The sequence below is a fragment of the Scomber japonicus genome, chromosome 10 (assembly GCF_027409825.1).
Source record: "Scomber japonicus isolate fScoJap1 chromosome 10, fScoJap1.pri, whole genome shotgun sequence".
In the NCBI taxonomy this organism is placed as follows: domain Eukaryota; kingdom Metazoa; phylum Chordata; class Actinopteri; order Scombriformes; family Scombridae; genus Scomber; species Scomber japonicus.
Window position 1 is genome coordinate 35689526 of NC_070587.1, and position 19388 is coordinate 35708913.

General features: G+C 48.6%; 1 protein-coding gene across 1 annotated transcript in view; it reads right to left on the reverse strand.

Moving 5' to 3' along the window:
- The window catches only part of iqgap3 (IQ motif containing GTPase activating protein 3), a 55617-nt gene that overhangs the window by 17660 nt on the left and 18569 nt on the right, over window positions 1–19388 (reverse strand). The window contains exons 11-24 of the mRNA XM_053327742.1: window positions 14907–14994; window positions 14275–14438; window positions 12876–13036; window positions 12626–12735; window positions 12299–12462; window positions 7240–7330; window positions 5559–5726; window positions 3682–3824; window positions 2853–3023; window positions 2322–2405; window positions 2133–2204; window positions 1746–1815; window positions 1437–1645; window positions 436–588 (exon numbers count right to left, since the gene is read on the reverse strand). Coding sequence (XP_053183717.1) covers window positions 436–588; window positions 1437–1645; window positions 1746–1815; window positions 2133–2204; window positions 2322–2405; window positions 2853–3023; window positions 3682–3824; window positions 5559–5726; window positions 7240–7330; window positions 12299–12462; window positions 12626–12735; window positions 12876–13036; window positions 14275–14438; window positions 14907–14994 — 1848 coding nt within the window. The remainder of the gene's footprint in view (window positions 1–435; window positions 589–1436; window positions 1646–1745; window positions 1816–2132; window positions 2205–2321; window positions 2406–2852; window positions 3024–3681; window positions 3825–5558; window positions 5727–7239; window positions 7331–12298; window positions 12463–12625; window positions 12736–12875; window positions 13037–14274; window positions 14439–14906; window positions 14995–19388) is intronic.

Below are 19388 nucleotides of genomic sequence, written 5' to 3' on the forward strand. Positions count from 1 at the left end.
GAAGGAAGGAAGGAAGGAAGGAAGGAAGGACTGACCTGCAGCAGGTAGAAGAGGTGCTGGTAGGTAAGGAAGGAAGGAAGGAAGGAAGGAAGGAAGGAAGGAAGGAAGGAAGGACTGACCTGCAGCAGGTAGAAGAGGTGCTGGTAGGTAAGGAAGGAAGGAAGGAAGGAAGGAAGGACTGACCTGCAGCAGGTAGAAGAGGTGCTGGTAGGCAAGGAAGGAAAGAAGGAAGGAAGGAAGGAAGGAAGGAAGGAAGGAAGGAAGGAAGGACTGACCTGCAGCAGGTAGAAGAGGTGCTGGTAGGTAAGGAAGGAAGGAAGGAAGGAAGGAAGGAAGGACTGACCTGCAGCAGGTAGAAGAGGTGCTGGTAGGCAAGGAAGGAAAGAAGGAAGGAAGGAAGGAAGGAAGGAAGGAAGGAAGGAAGGAAGGACTGACCTGCAGCAGGTAGAAGAGGTGCTGGTAGGCCTCCAGTCTCTCTCTCCTCTCTCTGCTCAGAGCTTTGAGGCCTTTACTTCTCTCCACGTCCATCATGTCTGACAGCTGCTCCTTGTTCTTCTTCGTTAGTTTCTTACAGTGAGACACGACTTCCTGTAAAGAGACACACTCGTCAACACAGCATCCCTCCTTCCTTCCTTACTCCTTCCTTTCCTTCCCTCCTTTCCTTCCTCTTTTCCTCCCTCCCTCCCTTCTTATTCCTTTCCTTCCTCTCTTCTTTCTTGTCTCACTTCCTTCCTTCCTTCCTCTTTTCCCCTCTCCCTCCCTTCTTATTCCTTTCCTCCCTCTCTTCTTTCTTACCTCACTTCCTTCCTTCCTCTTTTCCTCCCTCCCTTCTTACTCCTTTCCTTCCTCTCTTCTTTCTTGCCTCACTTCCTTCCTTCCTTTCTCTTTTCCTCCCTCCCTCCTTACTCCTTTCCTTCCTTCCTTACTCCTTTCCTCCCTCCCTTCTTACTCCTTTCCTTCCTTACTCCTTTCCTCCCTCCCTCCCTTCTTACTCCTTTCCTTCCCCTCTTCTTTCTTGCCTCAGTTCCTTCCTCCCTTCCTTCCTCCCTCCCTCCCTCCCTTCCTTCCTCCATCCCTCCCTTCCTTCCTCCCTCCCTTCCTTCCAAAGTTTTTATGGTTACACCACTTAGACATTTTTACCATAATCCTCTAATATATTCTCCTTCCTTCCTTCCTTCCTCCCTCCCTTCCTTCCTTCCTCCCTCCCTCCCTCCCTTCCTTCCTCCCTCCCTTCCTTCCAAAGTTTTTATGGTTACACCACTTAGACATTTTTACCATAATCCTCTAATATATTCTCCTTACTTCCTTCCTTCTGTTATTCCTTCCTTCCTTTCTTCCTTCCTTCCTCCCTCCCTCCCTTCCTTCTTTCCTTCCTTCCTCCCTTCCTCCTTCCCTCCCTCTCTCCTTCCTTCCTTCCGAAGTGATTATGGTCTCACCTGCAGCGTGGCCTTGTTGCGGACCAGCAGGCCGATCTTCAGGTCCATGGTGCTGAGGTCTGCCTCCAGCTGTCGGTTGAAGCGGATGCTCCTCACCACTTCCTCCCTCTGACGCACCAGCTCCACTTCCTCTCTGATGTCACCGTCACCCAGGTCCAGCAGGTGGACGAACTTCCTGATCACGGACAGGGGGGGCGTGTCCGAGTGCACTGAGACAGTTGGGGGGGGGGGGGGGGGATTTATTAAAGACTCACAGTACCTCATCTTTAAAAGACCAGTGAGCGTCTCCATGGTGATCAGTGAACTTACCCAGCATCCTGTACTGGTCTCGGGCTCTGTTGGCTCTGAAGAAGGCCTGGATCTTTATGACAGCGCCCACCTGTGGACACACTCAGTTACTACACTCTGATTCTTAAAAAGAGGGACCCCCACCCCAGTCTGCCAATCCAGAGGCACTGCTTGCTTGCATGCTTTCTCTTCGGGCTGTGCCTGGCCGGGCCCCATGGGTACAGGCCCGGCCACCAGGCGCTCAACATAGAGTCCCACCCGTAGGCCTGGCTCCAGGGGTGGCCCTGGTGACCCACGTCCGGGCAAGGGAAACGAAGGACCACATATTGTGCTCGTCATAAGGGTCTTGAGAGCTCCGTTTTGTCTCTTTTGTTTACTTTCAAATAAACACTAAACAACCAGACTCACGTTACGTCTGAAGAAACTCAGTCTGGCTCGATACTTCCTCCTCGCCAACCACATCTTCACAAACGACTGGATCTGAAGAACAAATGATTCATGTTTAGAGACGTGTGTGTGTGTGTGTGTGTACAGATATTAAACGTCAACAACCGAAACAGCTGATCAGAAGTTGAACGTGATGAGAGGATGACTTACTTTAACCACAGCTCTCCAGTTCATGTAGAGGAACTGCAGCCGACGTCTGTACACCCTCTGCTGGACAAACCTCCTCCACTGAGCCTACACACACACACACACACACACACACACACACACACACACACACACACACACACACACACACACACACACACACACATTAACAAACACACACACACAGACACACAGACACACCATCACTGTTTATTCTCAGGTTAAAGACAAACTGTTCATAGGGCGATCACTCTGCACCTGTATGATGACAGCAGCAGGTGTGTGTGTGTGTGTGGGTGTGTGTGGGTGTGTGTGTGGGTGTGTGTGTGTGTGTGTGTCTCACCTGTATGATGACAGCAGCAGGTGTGTGTGTGTGTGTGTGTGTGTGTGTGTGTGTGTCTCACCTGTATGATGACAGCAGCAGGTGTGTGTGTGTGTGTGTGTGTGTGTGTGTGTGTGTGTGTGTGTGTGTGTCTCACCTGTATGATGACAGCAGCAGGTGTGTGTGTGTGTGTGTGTGTGTGTGTGTCTCACCTGTATGATGACAGCAGCAGGTGTGTGTGTGTGCAGGTAACGGCGGCGAGCCTCCAGCTTGTGCCTGATGATGAATCCTCTGCTGACGGCCTGCAGGCGAGTGACGAAGACCTCGCTGCTCTTCCACATCACGCTGCGACCGTACCTGCCTGAAACACCGCTCACCACTTCCTGCAGGGGGGAGAGTCACATGATGTCATACGCATGATGTCACAGCTGCCGACCAATCACAGACAAATATCTCAGGTGTTTCTTCTTTGTAACTTTCTACATGACCAGGTATCTGACCCTCAGGTGTATCTGACCCTCAGGTGTGTCTCAGGTGTGTCTCAGGTGTGTCTCAGGTGTGTCTCAGGTGTGTCTGACCCTCAGGTGTGTCTCAGGTGTGTCTGACCCTCAGGTGTGTCTCAGGTGTGTCTGACCCTCAGGTGTGTCTCAGGTGTGTCTCAGGTGTGTCTGACCCTCAGGTGTGTCTGACCCTCAGGTGTGTCTCAGGTGTGTCTCAGGTGTGTCTCAGGTGTGTCTGACCCTCAGGTGTGTCTCAGGTGTGTCTCAGGTGTGTCTCAGGTGTGTCTCAGGTGTGTCTGACCCTCAGGTGTGTCTGACCCTCAGGTGTGTCTGACCCTCAGGTGTGTCTCAGGTGTGTCTCAGGTGTGTCTGACCCTCAGGTGTGTCTCAGGTGTATCTCAGGTGTGTCTCAGGTGTGTCTGACCCTCAGGTGTGTCTCAGGTGTATCTCAGGTGTGTCTCAGGTGTGTCTGACCCTCAGGTGTGTCTCAGGTGTATCTCAGGTGTGTCTCAGGTGTGTCTGACCCTCAGGTGTGTCTGACCTGGATCTCGTGATGGTCCAGGAACAGACTGTTGTGGATGAAGTGAGGAGGTGTGTCCCAGCTGCCCTCCAGTTTGTTCAGATGGAAGAAATAAAACGAGCCGTCGTCCAACCGGACTCGAACCCACGGACTCCTGTTGTCTCCTGGAACCAGAGGCACTTATTGATTAGTGATCGGTGCTCTGACAGTGATTGATAGGTGCTCTGACAGTGATTGATAGGTGCTCTGACAGTGATTGATCGGTGCTCTGACAGTTATTGATAGGTGCTGTGACAGTGATTGATCGGTGCTCTGACAGTTATTGATAGGTGCTCTGACAGTGATTGATCGGTGCTCTGACAGTGATTGATCGGTGCTCTGACAGTTATTGATAGGTGCTCTGACAGTGATTGATAGGTGCTCTGACAGTGATTGATAGGTGCTCTGACAGTGACTGATAGGTGCTCTGACAGTGATTGATCGGTGCTCTGACAGTGATTGATAGGTGCTCTGACAGTGATCTATAGGTGCTCTGACAGTGATTGATAGGTGCTCTGACAGTGATCGATAGGTGCTCTGACAGTTAGTGATAGGTGCTCTGACAGTGATTGATCGGTGCTCTGACAGTGATTGATAGGTGCTCTGACAGTGATTGATCGGTGCTCTGACAGTGATTGATAGGTGCTCTGACAGTGATCTATAGGTGCTCTGACAGTGATTGATAGGTGCTCTGACAGTGATCTATAGGTGCTCTGACAGTGATTGATCGGTGCTCTGACAGTGATTGATCGGTGCTCTGACAGTTATTGATAGGTGCTCTGACAGTGATTGATCGGTGCTCTGACAGTGATTGATCGGTGCTCTGACAGTTATTGATAGGTGCTGTGACAGTGATTGATCGGTGCTCTGACAGTTATTGATAGGTGCTCTGACAGTGATTGATCGGTGCTCTGACAGTTATTGATAGGTGCTCTGACAGTGATTGATAGGTGCTCTGACAGTGATTGATAGGTGCTCTGACAGTGATTGATCGGTGCTCTGACAGTGATTGATAGGTGCTCTGACAGTGATCTATAGGTGCTCTGACAGTGATTGATAGGTGCTCTGACAGTGATCTATAGGTGCTCTGACAGTTATTGATAGGTGCTCTGACAGTGATCGATAGGTGCTCTGACAGTGATTGATAGGTGCTCTGACAGTGATTGATCGGTGCTCTGACAGTGATTGATAGGTGCTCTGACAGTGATTGATAGGTGCTCTGACAGTGATTGATAGGTGCTCTGACAGTGATTGATCGGTGCTCTGACAGTGATTGATAGGTGCTCTGACAGTGATCTATAGGTGCTCTGACAGTGATCTATAGGTGCTCTGACAGTGATTGATAGGTGCTCTGACAGTTATTGATAGGTGCTCTGACAGTTATTGATAGGTGCTCTGACAGTGATCTATAGGTGCTCTGACAGTTATTGATAGGTGCTCTGACAGTGATCTATAGGTGCTCTGACAGTTATTGATAGGTGCTCTGACAGTGATCGATAGGTGCTCTGACAGTTATTGATAGGTGCTCTGACAGTGATTGATCGGTGCTCTGACAGTGATTGATCGGTGCTCTGACAGTTATTGATAGGTGCTCTGACAGTGATTGATCGGTGCTCTGACAGTGACTGATAGGTGCTCTGACAGTTAGTGATAGGTGCTCTGACAGTGATTGATAGGTGCTCTGACAGTTATTGATAGGTGCTCTGACAGTTATTGATAGGTGCTCTGACAGTTATTGATAGGTGCTCTGACAGTTATTGATAGGTGCTCTGACAGTTATTGATAGGTGCTGTGACAGTTATTGATAGGTGCTCTGACAGTGATCGATAGGTGCTCTGACAGTGATTGATCGGTCTCACCTCTGCGGGTCTTGTCTCTGACCAGGGCGTTGAGCTCCTGCTGATACTCTGCAGCACAGTGTGAGATGACGCCCTGCAGCGCCACCTCTGGTAGAGACAGGACGCGCAGCGTCTGCTTCACCTTGTTCTCCTTCACCGCCTGATTCACCGCTGCCACCGAGAGACACACTGCAGGAACACATAATCAATACATCAATACATCAATCCATCAATACACGGATGGGGGGAGGGGGGGATAAGAAGGGAAGGAAGGAAAGACAGACAAAAGGAAAGAGGGAAGAAAGGTAGGAAAGGAAGGACAGAAGGAAGAAAGGAAGGAAGGACAGATGGATGGAAGGACAGAAGGAAGAAAGGAAGGAAGGACAGATGGAAGGAAGGACAGAAGGAAGAAAGGAAGGAAGGACAGATGGATGGAAGGACAGATGGATAGAAGGACAGAAGGAAGAAAGGAAGGAAGGACAGATGGATGGAACAACAGAAGGAAGGAAGGACAGATGGATAGAAGGAAGAAAGGACAGAAGGAAGAAAGGTAGGAAGGACAGATGGATAGAAGGACAGAAGGAAGGAAGGATGAAAGGAAGGAAGAACAGAAGGAAGAAAGGACAGATGGATAGAAGGAGGAAAAGAAAAAAAGGAAGGAAGGACAGATGGAAGAAAGGTAGGAAGGACAGATGGAAGGAAGGAAGGATGGAAGGAAGGAAGGACAGATGGATAGAAGGAAGAAAGGAAGGACAGATGGAAGGAAGGACAGAAGGAAGAAAGGAAGGAAGGACAGATGGATGGAAGGAAGAAAGGAAGGAAGGACAGATGGATGGAAGGACAGAAGGAAGGAAGGACAGATGACAGAAGGAAGAAAGGAAGGAAGGACAGATGACAGAAGGAAGAAAGGAAGGAAGGACAGATGACAGAAGGAAGAAAGGAAGGAAGGACAGATGGAAGGAAGGAAGAAAGGAAGGAAGGACAGATGACAGAAGGAAGAAAGGAAGGAAGGACAGATGGAAGGAAGGACAGAAGGAAGAAAGGAAGGAAGGACAGAAGGAAGAAAGGAAGGAAGGACAGATGGAAGGAAGGACAGATGACAGAAGGAAGAAAGGAAGGAGGGACAGATGACAGAAGGAAGAAAGGAAGGAGGGACAGATGACAGAAGGAAGAAAGGAAGGAGGGACAGATGACAGAAGGAAGAAAGGAAGGGGGGACAGATGACAGAAGGAAGAAAGGAAGGAGGGACAGATGACAGAAGGAAGAAAGGAAGGAAGGACAGATGACAGAAAGAAGAAAGGAAGGAAGGACAGATGACAGAAGGAAGAAAGGAAGAAAGGACAGATGACAGAAGGAAGAAAGGAAGGAAGGACAGATGACAGAAGGAAGAAAGGAAGGAGGGACAGATGACAGAAGGAAGAAAGGAAGGAAGGACAGATGACAGAAGGAAGAAAGGAAGGAAGGACAGATGACAGAAGGAAGAAAGGAAGGAAGGACAGATGGATGGAAGGACAGAAGGAAGGAAGGACAGATGGATAGAAACGAAGGAAGGAACAAAGAAAGGAATTAAGGAAGGTAGGATCGACAGGGAAAAGAGCGCTGGGTGGCAAGTGGGCCGGATTGCACCCCTCGGCGGGCCGTATCTGGCCCACGGGCCGCATGTTTGAAACCCCTGGTTTAAAGTAATCGATCACTAACTCACACTTCAGAGATTTTTGACTCTGCTGATTGGCTCTCCTCACAGCTTCCTGGATGTCAGCCAACCACAGCTCAGCTCCTGAGTCTCGGCTCACCTGATTGGACGGTGAACAAAAAAAAAAAAAAAAAAAAAAAAAAAAAAAAAAATGGAAACACAGAAGACACAGAAGAGTTAAAATTTATTCTGATTAAAGATTAAAGATCAGATTCTTCCTGCTTCAGTTACTGGTTTGAATCCTGAGTGTCTGGTCAGCTGACTGGTCATGTGATGAGTTACCTGACTGGTCATGTGATGAGTTACCTGACTGGTCATGTGATGAGTTACCTGACTGGTCATGTGATGAGTTACCTGACTGGTCATGTGATGAGTTACCTGACTGGTCATGTGATGAGCTACCTGACTGGTCATGTGATGAGTTACCTGACTGGTCATGTGATGAGGTACCTGACTGGTCATGTGATGAGTTACCTGACTGGTCATGTGATGAGTTACCTGACTGGTCATGTGATGAGTTACCTGACTGGTCATGTGATCATGTGATGAGTTACCTGACTGGTCATGTGATGAGCTACCTGACTGGTCATGTGATGAGTTACCTGACTGGTCATGTGATGAGTTACCTGACTGGTCATGTGATGAGCTACCTGACTGGTCATGTGATGAGTTACCTGACTGGTCATGTGATGAGCTACCTGACTGGTCATGTGATGAGCTACCTGACTGGTCATGTGATGAGTTACCTGACTGGTCATGTGATGAGGTACCTGACTGGTCATGTGATGAGCTACCTGACTGGTCATGTGATGAGTTACCTGACTGGTCATGTGATGAGTTACCTGGTCATGTGATGAGTTACCTGACTGGTCATGTGATGAGTTACCTGGTCATGTGATGAGTTACCTGACTGGTCATGTGATGAGTTACCTGACTGGTCATGTGATGAGTTACCTGGTCATGTGATGAGGTACCTGACTGGTCATGTGATGAGTTACCTGACTGGTCATGTGATGAGTTACCTGACTGGTCATGTGATCATGTGATGAGCTACCTGACTGGTCATGTGATGAGGTACCTGACTGGTCATGTGATGAGTTACCTGACTGGTCATGTGATGAGTTACCTGACTGGTCATGTGATGAGGTACCTGGTCATGTGATGAGTTACCTGACTGGTCATGTGATGAGGTACCTGACTGGTCATGTGATGAGTTACCTGACTGGTCATGTGATGAGGTACCTGACTGGTCATGTGATGAGCTACCTGACTGGTCATGTGATGAGCTACCTGGTCATGTGATGAGGTACCTGACTGGTCATGTGATGAGTTACCTGACTGGTCATGTGATGAGTTACCTGACTGGTCATGTGATGAGGTACCTGACTGGTCATGTGATGAGCTACCTGACTGGTCATGTGATGAGCTACCTGGTCATGTGATGAGGTACCTGACTGGTCATGTGATGAGTTAGACTGGTCATGTGATGAGTTACCTGACTGGTCATGTGATGAGTTACCTGACTGGTCATGTGATGAGTTACCTGACTGGTCATGTGATGAGGTACCTGACTGGTCATGTGATGAGTTACCTGACTGGTCATGTGATGAGTTACCTGACTGGTCATGTGATGAGTTACGTGGTCATGTGATGAGTTACCTGACTGGTCATGTGATGAGTTACCTGACTGGTCATGTGATGAGGTACCTGACTGGTCATGTGATGAGGTACCTGACTGGTTATGTGATGAGCTACCTGACTGGTCATGTGATGAGCTACCTGACTGGTCATGTGATGAGTTACCTGACTGGTCATGTGATGAGTTACCTGACTGGTCATGTGATGAGTTACCTGGTCATGTGATGAGTTACCTGACTGGTCATGTGATGAGTTACCTGACTGGTCATGTGATGAGTTACCTGACTGGTCATGTGATGAGGTACTTGACTGGTCATGTGATGAGTTACCTGACTGGTCATGTGATGAGTTACCTGACTGGTCATGTGATGAGTTACCTGACTGGTCATGTGATGAGCTACCTGGTCATGTGATGAGGTACCCGACTGGTCATGTGATGAGGTACCTGACTGGTCATGTGATGAGCTACCTGGTCATGTGATGAGGTACCTGACTGGTCATGTGATGAGTTACCTGACTGGTCATGTGATGAGTTACCTGACTGGTCATGTGATGAGTTACCTGACTGGTCATGTGATGAGCTACCTGACTGGTCATGTGATGAGCTACCTGACTGGTCATGTGATGAGTTACCTGGTCATGTGATGAGGTACCTGACTGGTCATGTGATGAGTTAGACTGGTCATGTGATGAGTTACCTGACTGGTCATGTGATGAGTTACCTGACTGGTCATGTGATGAGGTACCCGACTGGTCATGTGATGAGTTACCTGACTGGTCATGTGATGAGTTACCTGACTGGTCATGTGATGAGTTACCTGACTGGTCATGTGATGAGCTACCTGGTCATGTGATGAGGTACCTGACTGGTCATGTGATGAGGTACCTGACTGGTCATGTGATCATGTGATGAGTTACCTGACTGGTCATGTGATGAGTTACTGGTCATGTGATCATGTGATGAGTTACCTGACTGGTCATGTGATGAGGTACCTGACTGGTCATGTGATGAGGTACCTGACTGGTCATGTGATGAGTTACCTGACTGGTCATGTGATGAGGTACCCGACTGGTCATGTGATGAGTTACCTGACTGGTCATGTGATGAGGTACCTGACTGGTCATGTGATGAGGTACCTGACTGGTCATGTGATGAGCTACCTGACTGGTCATGTGATGAGTTACCTGACTGGTCATGTGATGAGCTACCTGACTGGTCATGTGATGAGTTACCTGACTGGTCATGTGATGAGGTACCTGACTGGTCATGTGATGAGCTACCTGACTGGTCATGTGATGAGTTACCTGACTGGTCATGTGATGAGTTACCTGGTCATGTGATGAGTTACCTGACTGGTCATGTGATGAGTTACCTGGTCATGTGATGAGTTACCTGACTGGTCATGTGATGAGTTACCTGACTGGTCATGTGATGAGTTACCTGGTCATGTGATGAGGTACCTGACTGGTCATGTGATGAGTTACCTGACTGGTCATGTGATGAGTTACCTGACTGGTCATGTGATCATGTGATGAGCTACCTGACTGGTCATGTGATGAGCTACCTGACTGGTCATGTGATGAGTTACCTGACTGGTCATGTGATGAGGTACCTGGTCATGTGATGAGTTACCTGACTGGTCATGTGATGAGGTACCTGACTGGTCATGTGATGAGTTACCTGACTGGTCATGTGATGAGGTACCTGACTGGTCATGTGATGAGCTACCTGACTGGTCATGTGATGAGCTACCTGGTCATGTGATGAGGTACCTGACTGGTCATGTGATGAGTTACCTGACTGGTCATGTGATGAGTTACCTGACTGGTCATGTGATGAGGTACCTGACTGGTCATGTGATGAGCTACCTGACTGGTCATGTGATGAGCTACCTGGTCATGTGATGAGGTACCTGACTGGTCATGTGATGAGTTAGACTGGTCATGTGATGAGTTACCTGACTGGTCATGTGATGAGTTACCTGACTGGTCATGTGATGAGTTACCTGACTGGTCATGTGATGAGGTACCTGACTGGTCATGTGATGAGTTACCTGACTGGTCATGTGATGAGTTACCTGACTGGTCATGTGATGAGTTACGTGGTCATGTGATGAGTTACCTGACTGGTCATGTGATGAGTTACCTGACTGGTCATGTGATGAGTTACCTGACTGGTCATGTGATGAGGTACCTGACTGGTCATGTGATGAGGTACCTGACTGGTTATGTGATGAGCTACCTGACTGGTCATGTGATGAGCTACCTGACTGGTCATGTGATGAGTTACCTGACTGGTCATGTGATGAGTTACCTGACTGGTCATGTGATGAGTTACCTGGTCATGTGATGAGTTACCTGACTGGTCATGTGATGAGTTACCTGACTGGTCATGTGATGAGTTACCTGACTGGTCATGTGATGAGGTACTTGACTGGTCATGTGATGAGTTACCTGACTGGTCATGTGATGAGTTACCTGACTGGTCATGTGATGAGTTACCTGACTGGTCATGTGATGAGCTACCTGGTCATGTGATGAGGTACTCGACTGGTCATGTGATGAGGTACCTGACTGGTCATGTGATGAGCTACCTGGTCATGTGATGAGGTACCTGACTGGTCATGTGATGAGTTACCTGACTGGTCATGTGATGAGTTACCTGACTGGTCATGTGATGAGCTACCTGACTGGTCATGTGATGAGCTACCTGACTGGTCATGTGATGAGTTACCTGGTCATGTGATGAGGTACCTGACTGGTCATGTGATGAGTTAGACTGGTCATGTGATGAGTTACCTGACTGGTCATGTGATGAGTTACCTGACTGGTCATGTGATGAGGTACCCGACTGGTCATGTGATGAGTTACCTGACTGGTCATGTGATGAGTTACCTGACTGGTCATGTGATGAGTTACCTGACTGGTCATGTGATGAGCTACCTGGTCATGTGATGAGGTACCTGACTGGTCATGTGATGAGGTACCTGACTGGTCATGTGATCATGTGATGAGTTACCTGACTGGTCATGTGATGAGTTACTGGTCATGTGATCATGTGATGAGTTACCTGACTGGTCATGTGATGAGGTACCTGACTGGTCATGTGATGAGGTACCTGACTGGTCATGTGATGAGTTACCTGACTGGTCATGTGATGAGGTACCCGACTGGTCATGTGATGAGTTACCTGACTGGTCATGTGATGAGGTACCTGACTGGTCATGTGATGAGGTACCTGACTGGTCATGTGATGAGGTACCTGACTGGTCATGTGATGAGGTACCTGACTGGTCATGTGATGAGGTACCTGACTGGTCATGTGGTCATGTGATGAGGTACCTGACTGGTCATGTGGTCATGTGATGAGGTACCTGACTGGTCATGTGATGAGTTACCTGACTGGTCATGTGATCATGTGATGAGGTACCTGAGCTTTGTGCAGTCTGGCTCTGGTCATCAGTGTGAGGTATCTTGATGTGTTGGCAGGTTGAACGTCGTCCACTCCGCTGGAGGGCAGCAGCAGAGCAGCCAGCAGCTTCTGAGCATCTCCTCTCATTAAAGCCTCGTTAATCACACCGACCGCCACGATCTCTGGAGGTCAGAGGTCATAGAGAGTTCAGAGGTCACACATGTGAGATACGTCGGTGTGTGTGTGTGTGTGTCTGTATGTGTATGTGTATATGTGTTACGTCTGTGTGTGTGAGATAAGTGTGTGTGAATGATAAGTGTGTGTGTGTGTGTGTGTGTTACATACGTTGGTGTTCGTCCTGTGCTGAGTTGTTCACAGAGTTGATTCCCTCCTGCAGCTGATTCCAGGTCAGTAGATCTCTGCCCACCCGCTGCTTCACCAGACACTCAAAGTACCTGAACACACCACCATCATCTTCATCATTACCACCATCATCATCTTCATCATCATCATTATCACCACCATCATCATCATCATCACCACCATCATCTTCATCATCATCACCAGACAGACAGACAGGTGTAGTGAGGCGTACCTGTCCAGCAGACCCGGGTCGGCGTCAGAGAGTCCTGCGGCCGGACTGACCAATGAGGAGCTGAAGAGCTGCAGGTCTCCGGCGTCCATGGCCTGGTTGATGAGAGCGACGGCAGAGAGCATCTCCACGGCGATGAACAGCTCCTCCTGCTGCAGCTCCCCCTGCAGGACACACCAGGAACCACTGACACCACTACACTGCAGCAGGGGTGTGTGTGTGTGTGTGTACTTGTGGTTTATGTGTGTGTGTGTACCTGTGGTGTATGTGTGTACCTGTGATGTGTATGTGTGTGTGTACCTGTGGTGTGTATGTGTGTGTGTATCTGTGGTGTATTTGTGTGTGTACCTGTGGTGTATGTGTGTGTGTACCTGTGGTGTATGTGTGTGTGTACCTGTGGTGTATATGTGTGTGTGTACCTGTGGTGTATTTGTGTGTGTACCTGTGATGTGTGTGCGCGCCTGTGGTGTATGTGTGTACCTGTGATGTGTGTGTGCGCCTGTGGTGTATGTGTGTACCTGTGATGTGTATGTGTGTGTGTACCTGTGGTGTGTATGTGTGTGTGTATCTGTGGTGTATTTGTGTGTGTACCTGTGGTGTATGTGTGTGTGTACCTGTGGTGTATGTGTGTGTGTACCTGTGGTGTATATGTGTGTGTGTACCTGTGGTGTATTTGTGTGTGTACCTGTGATGTGTGTGCGCGCCTGTGGTGTATGTGTGTACCTGTGATGTGTGTGTGCGCCTGTGGTGTATGTGTGTGTGTGTACCAGTAGTGTATGTGTGTGTGTGTACCAGTAGTGTATGTGTGTGTGTGTACCTGTGGTGTGTGTGTGTGTGTGTACCTGTGGTGTATTTGTGTGTGTACCTGTGGTGTGTGTGTGTGTGTACCTGTGGTGTGTGTGTGTCTGTGGTGTATATGTGTGTTTGTGTACCTGTGGCGTATGTGTATGTGTGTACCTGTGATGTGTGTGTGCGCCTGTGGTGTATGTGTGTGTGTGTACCAGTAGTGTATGTGTGTGTGTGTACCTGTGGTGTGTGTGTGTGTGTGTACCTGTGGTGTGTGTGTATGTGTGTACCTGTGGTGTGTGTGTGTATGTGTGTGCCTGTGGTGCATGTATGTGTGTGTACCTGTGGTGTATGTGTGTGCGTGTGTACCTGTGGTGTATGTGTGTGCGTGTGTACCTGTGGTGTATGTGTATGTGTGTACCTGTGATGTGTGTGTGTGCCTGTGGTGTGTGTATGAGTGTGTGCCTGTGGTGTATGTGTGTGTGTACCTCTGGTGTATATATGTGTGTGTGTGTGTGTGTACCTGTGATGTGTGTATGAGTGTGTACCTGTGGTGTATGTGTGTGTATCTGTGGAGTGTGTGTGTGTGTGTGTGTGTGTGTGTGTGTGTGTGTACCTCTGGTGTCTGTCTCTGCAGCTGTTGTAGTTCTCGGTGATAGAGAGTTGCAGCAGACGGGAAAACTTCAGGCAGCTGGAGGTCAGAGGTCATCAGACAGCTGACTGTGTGTCTGGGGTCACTGCCACGCAGAGAGGCGTTCACACACTGCACTGCTGCCTGCACTGTAACACACACACACACACACACACACACAGAGACACACACACACACAGACAGAGAGACACACACACACACCACAGGTACACACATACGCACACACACCACAGGTACACACACACACATACAGACACCACAGACACACACACACACACACCACAGACACACACACACACACACACACACCACAGGTACGTACACAAACACACACACACACACACACACACACACACACACACCACAGGTACACACACACCACAGACACACACACACACACACCACAGGTACACACACCACAGACACACACACACACACACACCACAGACACACAGACACACACACACACACACACACACACACAGAAACACACACACACCACAGGTACACACACACACACACACAAACACACACACAGGTGAGTACAGAGTGTGTCAGAGGTCAGAGGTCAGAGGGTGAAACAGGAAGTGACTCACTGTTGTGGGCTCTCAGTGCTTCCTGGTTGGAGAAGGTGATGCTCTCCTGCAGCTCGTCCGGCTCCAGAGGATCCACACAGCCCTGCTCCTGGGGTCAGAGGTCACATGATCACATGATGACATCACACAGCTTGGCCTTTATATGTGTGTGTGTGTGTGTGTGTGTATAATGTGTGTGTATAATATGTGTGTATGTGTGTATATGTATGTGTGTGTGAGAGAGTGAAGTTATAGATTATAATCCTCCATCTGTCCTTCCTTCCTCCCCTCCATCTGTCCTTCCTTCCTTCTCTTGATCTGTCCTTCCTTCCTTCTCTTGATCTGTCCTTCCTGCCTTCCTCCCTCCATCTGTCCTTCCTTCCTGTCCTTCCTTCCTCCCTCCCTCCCTTCCTTTCTCCCCTCCATCTATCTTTCCTTCCTCCCCTCCATCCGTCTTTCCTTCCTCCCCTCCATCTGTCTTTCCTTCCTCCCTCCATCTGTCTTTCCTTCCTCCCTCCATCTGTCCTTCCTTCCTTTCCTTCCTTCCTCCCTCCCTCCCTTCCTTCCCTTGATCTGTCCTTCCTTCCTTCCTTCCTCCCTCCCTCTTCCATCCCTCCATCTGTCTTTCCTTCCTTCCTTACTCCCTCCCTCCATCTGTCCTCCCTCCCTCCCTTCCCTTGATCTGTCCTTCCTTCCTTCCTTCCTTCCTCCCCTCCATCTGTCCTTCCTTCCTCCCCTCCATCTGTCTTTCCTTCCTTCCTCCCTTCCTCCCCTCCATCTGTCCTTCCTTCCTCCCCTCCATCTGTCTTCCTTTCCTTCCTTCCTCCCTCCCTCCATCTGTCTTTCCTTCCTCCCCTCCATCTGTCTTTCCTTTCCTTCCTTCCTCCCTCCCTCCATCTGTCTTTCCTTCCTCCCCTCCATCTGTCTTTCCTTCCTTCCTCCCTTCCTCCCCTCCATCTGTCCTTCCTTCCTCCCCTCCATCTGTCTTTCCTTCCTTCCTTACTCCCTCCCTCCATCTGTCCTCCCTCCCTCCCTTCCCTTGATCTGTCCTTCCTTCCTTCCTTCCTTCCTCCCCTCCATCTGTCCTTCCTTCCTCCCCTCCATCTGTCTTTCCTTCCTTCCTCCCTTCCTCCCCTCCATCTGTCCTTCCTTCCTCCCCTCCATCTGTCTTCCTTTCCTTCCTTCCTCCCTTCCTCCCCTCCATCTGTCCTTCCTTCCTCCCCTCCATCTGTCCTTCCTTCGTTTCCTTCCTTCCTTCCTCCCCTCCATCTGTCCTTTCTTCCTTTCCTTCCTTCCTTTCCTTCCTTCCTCCCCTCCATCTGTAGTAGTACTAGACCCTGTAGTACTAGACCCTGTAGTACTAGACCCTGTAGTAGTACTAGACCCTGTAGTAGTACTAGACCCTGTAGTACTAGACCCTGTAGTAGTACTAGACCCTGTAGTACTAGACCCTGTAGTAGTACTAGACCCTGTAGTAGTACTAGACCCTGTAGTACTAGACCCTGTAGTAGTACTAGACCCTGTAGTAGTACTAGACCCTGTAGTAGTACTAGACCCTGTAGTAGTACTAGACCCTGTAGTAGTACTAGACCCTGTAGTACTAGACCCTGTAGTAGTACTAGACCCTGTAGTACTAGACCCTGTAGTACTAGACCCTGTAGTAGTACTAGACCCTGTAGTACTAGACCCTGTAGTAGTACTAGACCCTGTAGTAGTACTAGACCCTGTAGTACTAGACCCTGTAGTAGTACTAGACCCTGTAGTAGTACTAGACCCTGTAGTACTAGACCCTGTAGTAGTACTAGACCCTGTAGTAGTACTAGACCCTGTAGTACTAGACCCTGTAGTAGTACTAGACCCTGTAGTACTAGACCCTGTAGTACTAGACCCTGTAGTAGTACTAGACCCTGTAGTACTAGACCCTGTAGTAGTACTAGACCCTGTAGTAGTACTAGACCCTGTAGTACTAGACCCTGTAGTAGTACTAGACCCTGTAGTACTAGACCCTGTAGTAGTACTAGACCCTGTAGTACTAGACCCTGTAGTACTAGACCCTGTAGTAGTACTAGACCCTGTAGTAGTACTAGACCCTGTAGTAGTACTAGACCCTGTAGTAGTACTAGACCCTGTAGTAGTACTAGACCCTGTAGTACTAGACCCTGTAGTAGTACTAGACCCTGTAGTACTAGACCCTGTAGTAGTACTAGACCCTGTAGTACTAGACCCTGTAGTACTAGACCCTGTAGTAGTACTAGACCCTGTAGTAGTACTAGACCCTGTAGTAGTACTAGACCCTGTAGTACTAGACCCTGTAGTAGTACTAGACCCTGTAGTACTAGACCCTGTAGTAGTACTAGACCCTGTAGTAGTACTAGACCCTGTAGTAGTACTAGACCCTGTAGTACTAGACCCTGTAGTACTAGACCCTGTAGTAGTACTAGACCCTGTAGTACTAGACCCTGTAGTAGTACTAGACCCTGTAGTACTAGACCCTGTAGTACTAGACCCTGTAGTACTAGACCCTGTAGTAGTACTAGACCCTGTAGTACTAGACCCTGTAGTAGTACTAGACCCTGTAGTACTAGACCCTGTAGTAGTACTAGACCCTGTAGTACTAGACCCTGTAGTACTAGACCCTGTAGTAGTACTAGACCCTGTAGTAGTACTAGACCCTGTAGTAGTACTAGACCCTGTAGTACTAGACCCTGTAGTAGTACTAGACCCTGTAGTACTAGACCCTGTAGTAGTACTAGACCCTGTAGTAGTACTAGACCCTGTAGTAGTACTAGACCCTGTAGTAGTACTAGACCCTGTAGTACTAGACCCTGTAGTACTAGACCCTGTAGTACTAGACCCTGTAGTAGTACTAGACCCTGTAGTAGTACTAGACCCTGTAGTAGTACTAGACCCTGTAGTAGTACTAGACCCTGTAGTAGTACTAGACCCTGTAGTACTAGACCCTGTAGTAGTACTAGACCCTGTAGTAGTACTAGACCCTGTAGTACTAGACCCTGTAGTAGTACTAGACCCTGTAGTAGTACTAGACCCTGTAGTAGTACTAGACCCTGTAGTAGTACTAGACCCTGTAGTACTAGACCCTGTAGTAGTACTAGACCCTGTAGTAGTACTAGACCCTGTAGTACTAGACCCTGTAGTAGTACTAGACCCTGTAGTACTAGACCCTGTAGTAGTACTAGACCCTGTAGTACTAGACCCTGTAGTAGTACTAGACCCTGTAGTAGTACTAGACCCTGTAGTACTAGACCCTGTAGTAGTACTAGACCCTGTAGTACTAGACCCTGTAGTAGTACTAGACCCTGTAGTACTAGACCCTGTAGTAGTACTAGACCCTGTAGTAGTACTAGACCCTGTAGTAGTACTAGACCCTGTAGTAGTACTAGACCCTGTAGTACTAGACCCTGTAGTAGTACTAGACCCTGTAGTAGTACTAGACCCTGTAGTACTAGACCCTGTAGTAGTACTAGACCCTGTAGTACTAGACCCTGTAGTAGTACTAGACCCTGTAGTAGTACTAGACCCTGTAGTACTAGACCCTGTAGTAGTACTAGACCCTGTAGTAGTACTAGACCCTGTAGTACTAGACCCTGTAGTAGTACTAGACCCTGTAGTAGTACTAGACCCTGTAGTACTAGACCCTGTAGTAGTACTAGACCCTGTAGTACTAGACCCTGTAGTACTAGACCCTGTAGTAGTACTAGACCCTGTAGTAGTACTAGACCCTGTAGTAGTACTAGACCCTGTAGTACTAGACCCTGTAGTACTAGACCCTGTAGTAGTACTAGACCCTGTAGTAGTACTAGACCCTGTAGTAGTACTAGACCCTGTAGTACTAGACCCTGTAGTAGTACTAGACCCTGTAGTACTAGACCCTGTAGTACTAGACCCTGTAGTAGTACTAGACCCTGTAGTAGTACTAGACCCTGTAGTACTAGACCCTGTAGTAGTACTAGACCCTGTAGTACTAGACCCTGTAGTAGTACTAGACCCTGTAGTAGTACTAGACCCTGTAGTAGTACTAGACCCTGTAGTACTAGACCCTGTAGTAGTACTAGACCCTGTAGTACTAGACCCTGTAGTAGTACTAGACCCTGTAGTAGTACTAGACCCTGTAGTACTAGACCCTGTAGTAGTACTAGACCCTGTAGTACTAGACCCTGTAGTACTAGACCCTGTAGTACTAGACCCTGTAGTAGTACTAGACCCTGTAGTAGTACTAGACCCTGTAGTACTAGACCCTGTAGTAGTACTAGACCCTGTAGTACTAGACCCTGTAGTACTAGACCCTGTAGTAGTACTAGACCCTGTAGTAGTACTAGACCCTGTAGTAGTACTAGACCCTGTAGTAGTACTAGACCCTGTAGTACTAGACCCTGTAGTAGTACTAGACCCTGTAGTAGTAGACCCTGTAGTACTAGACCCTGTAGTACTAGACCCTGTAGTACTAGACCCTGTAGTACTAGACCCTGTAGTACTAGACCCTGT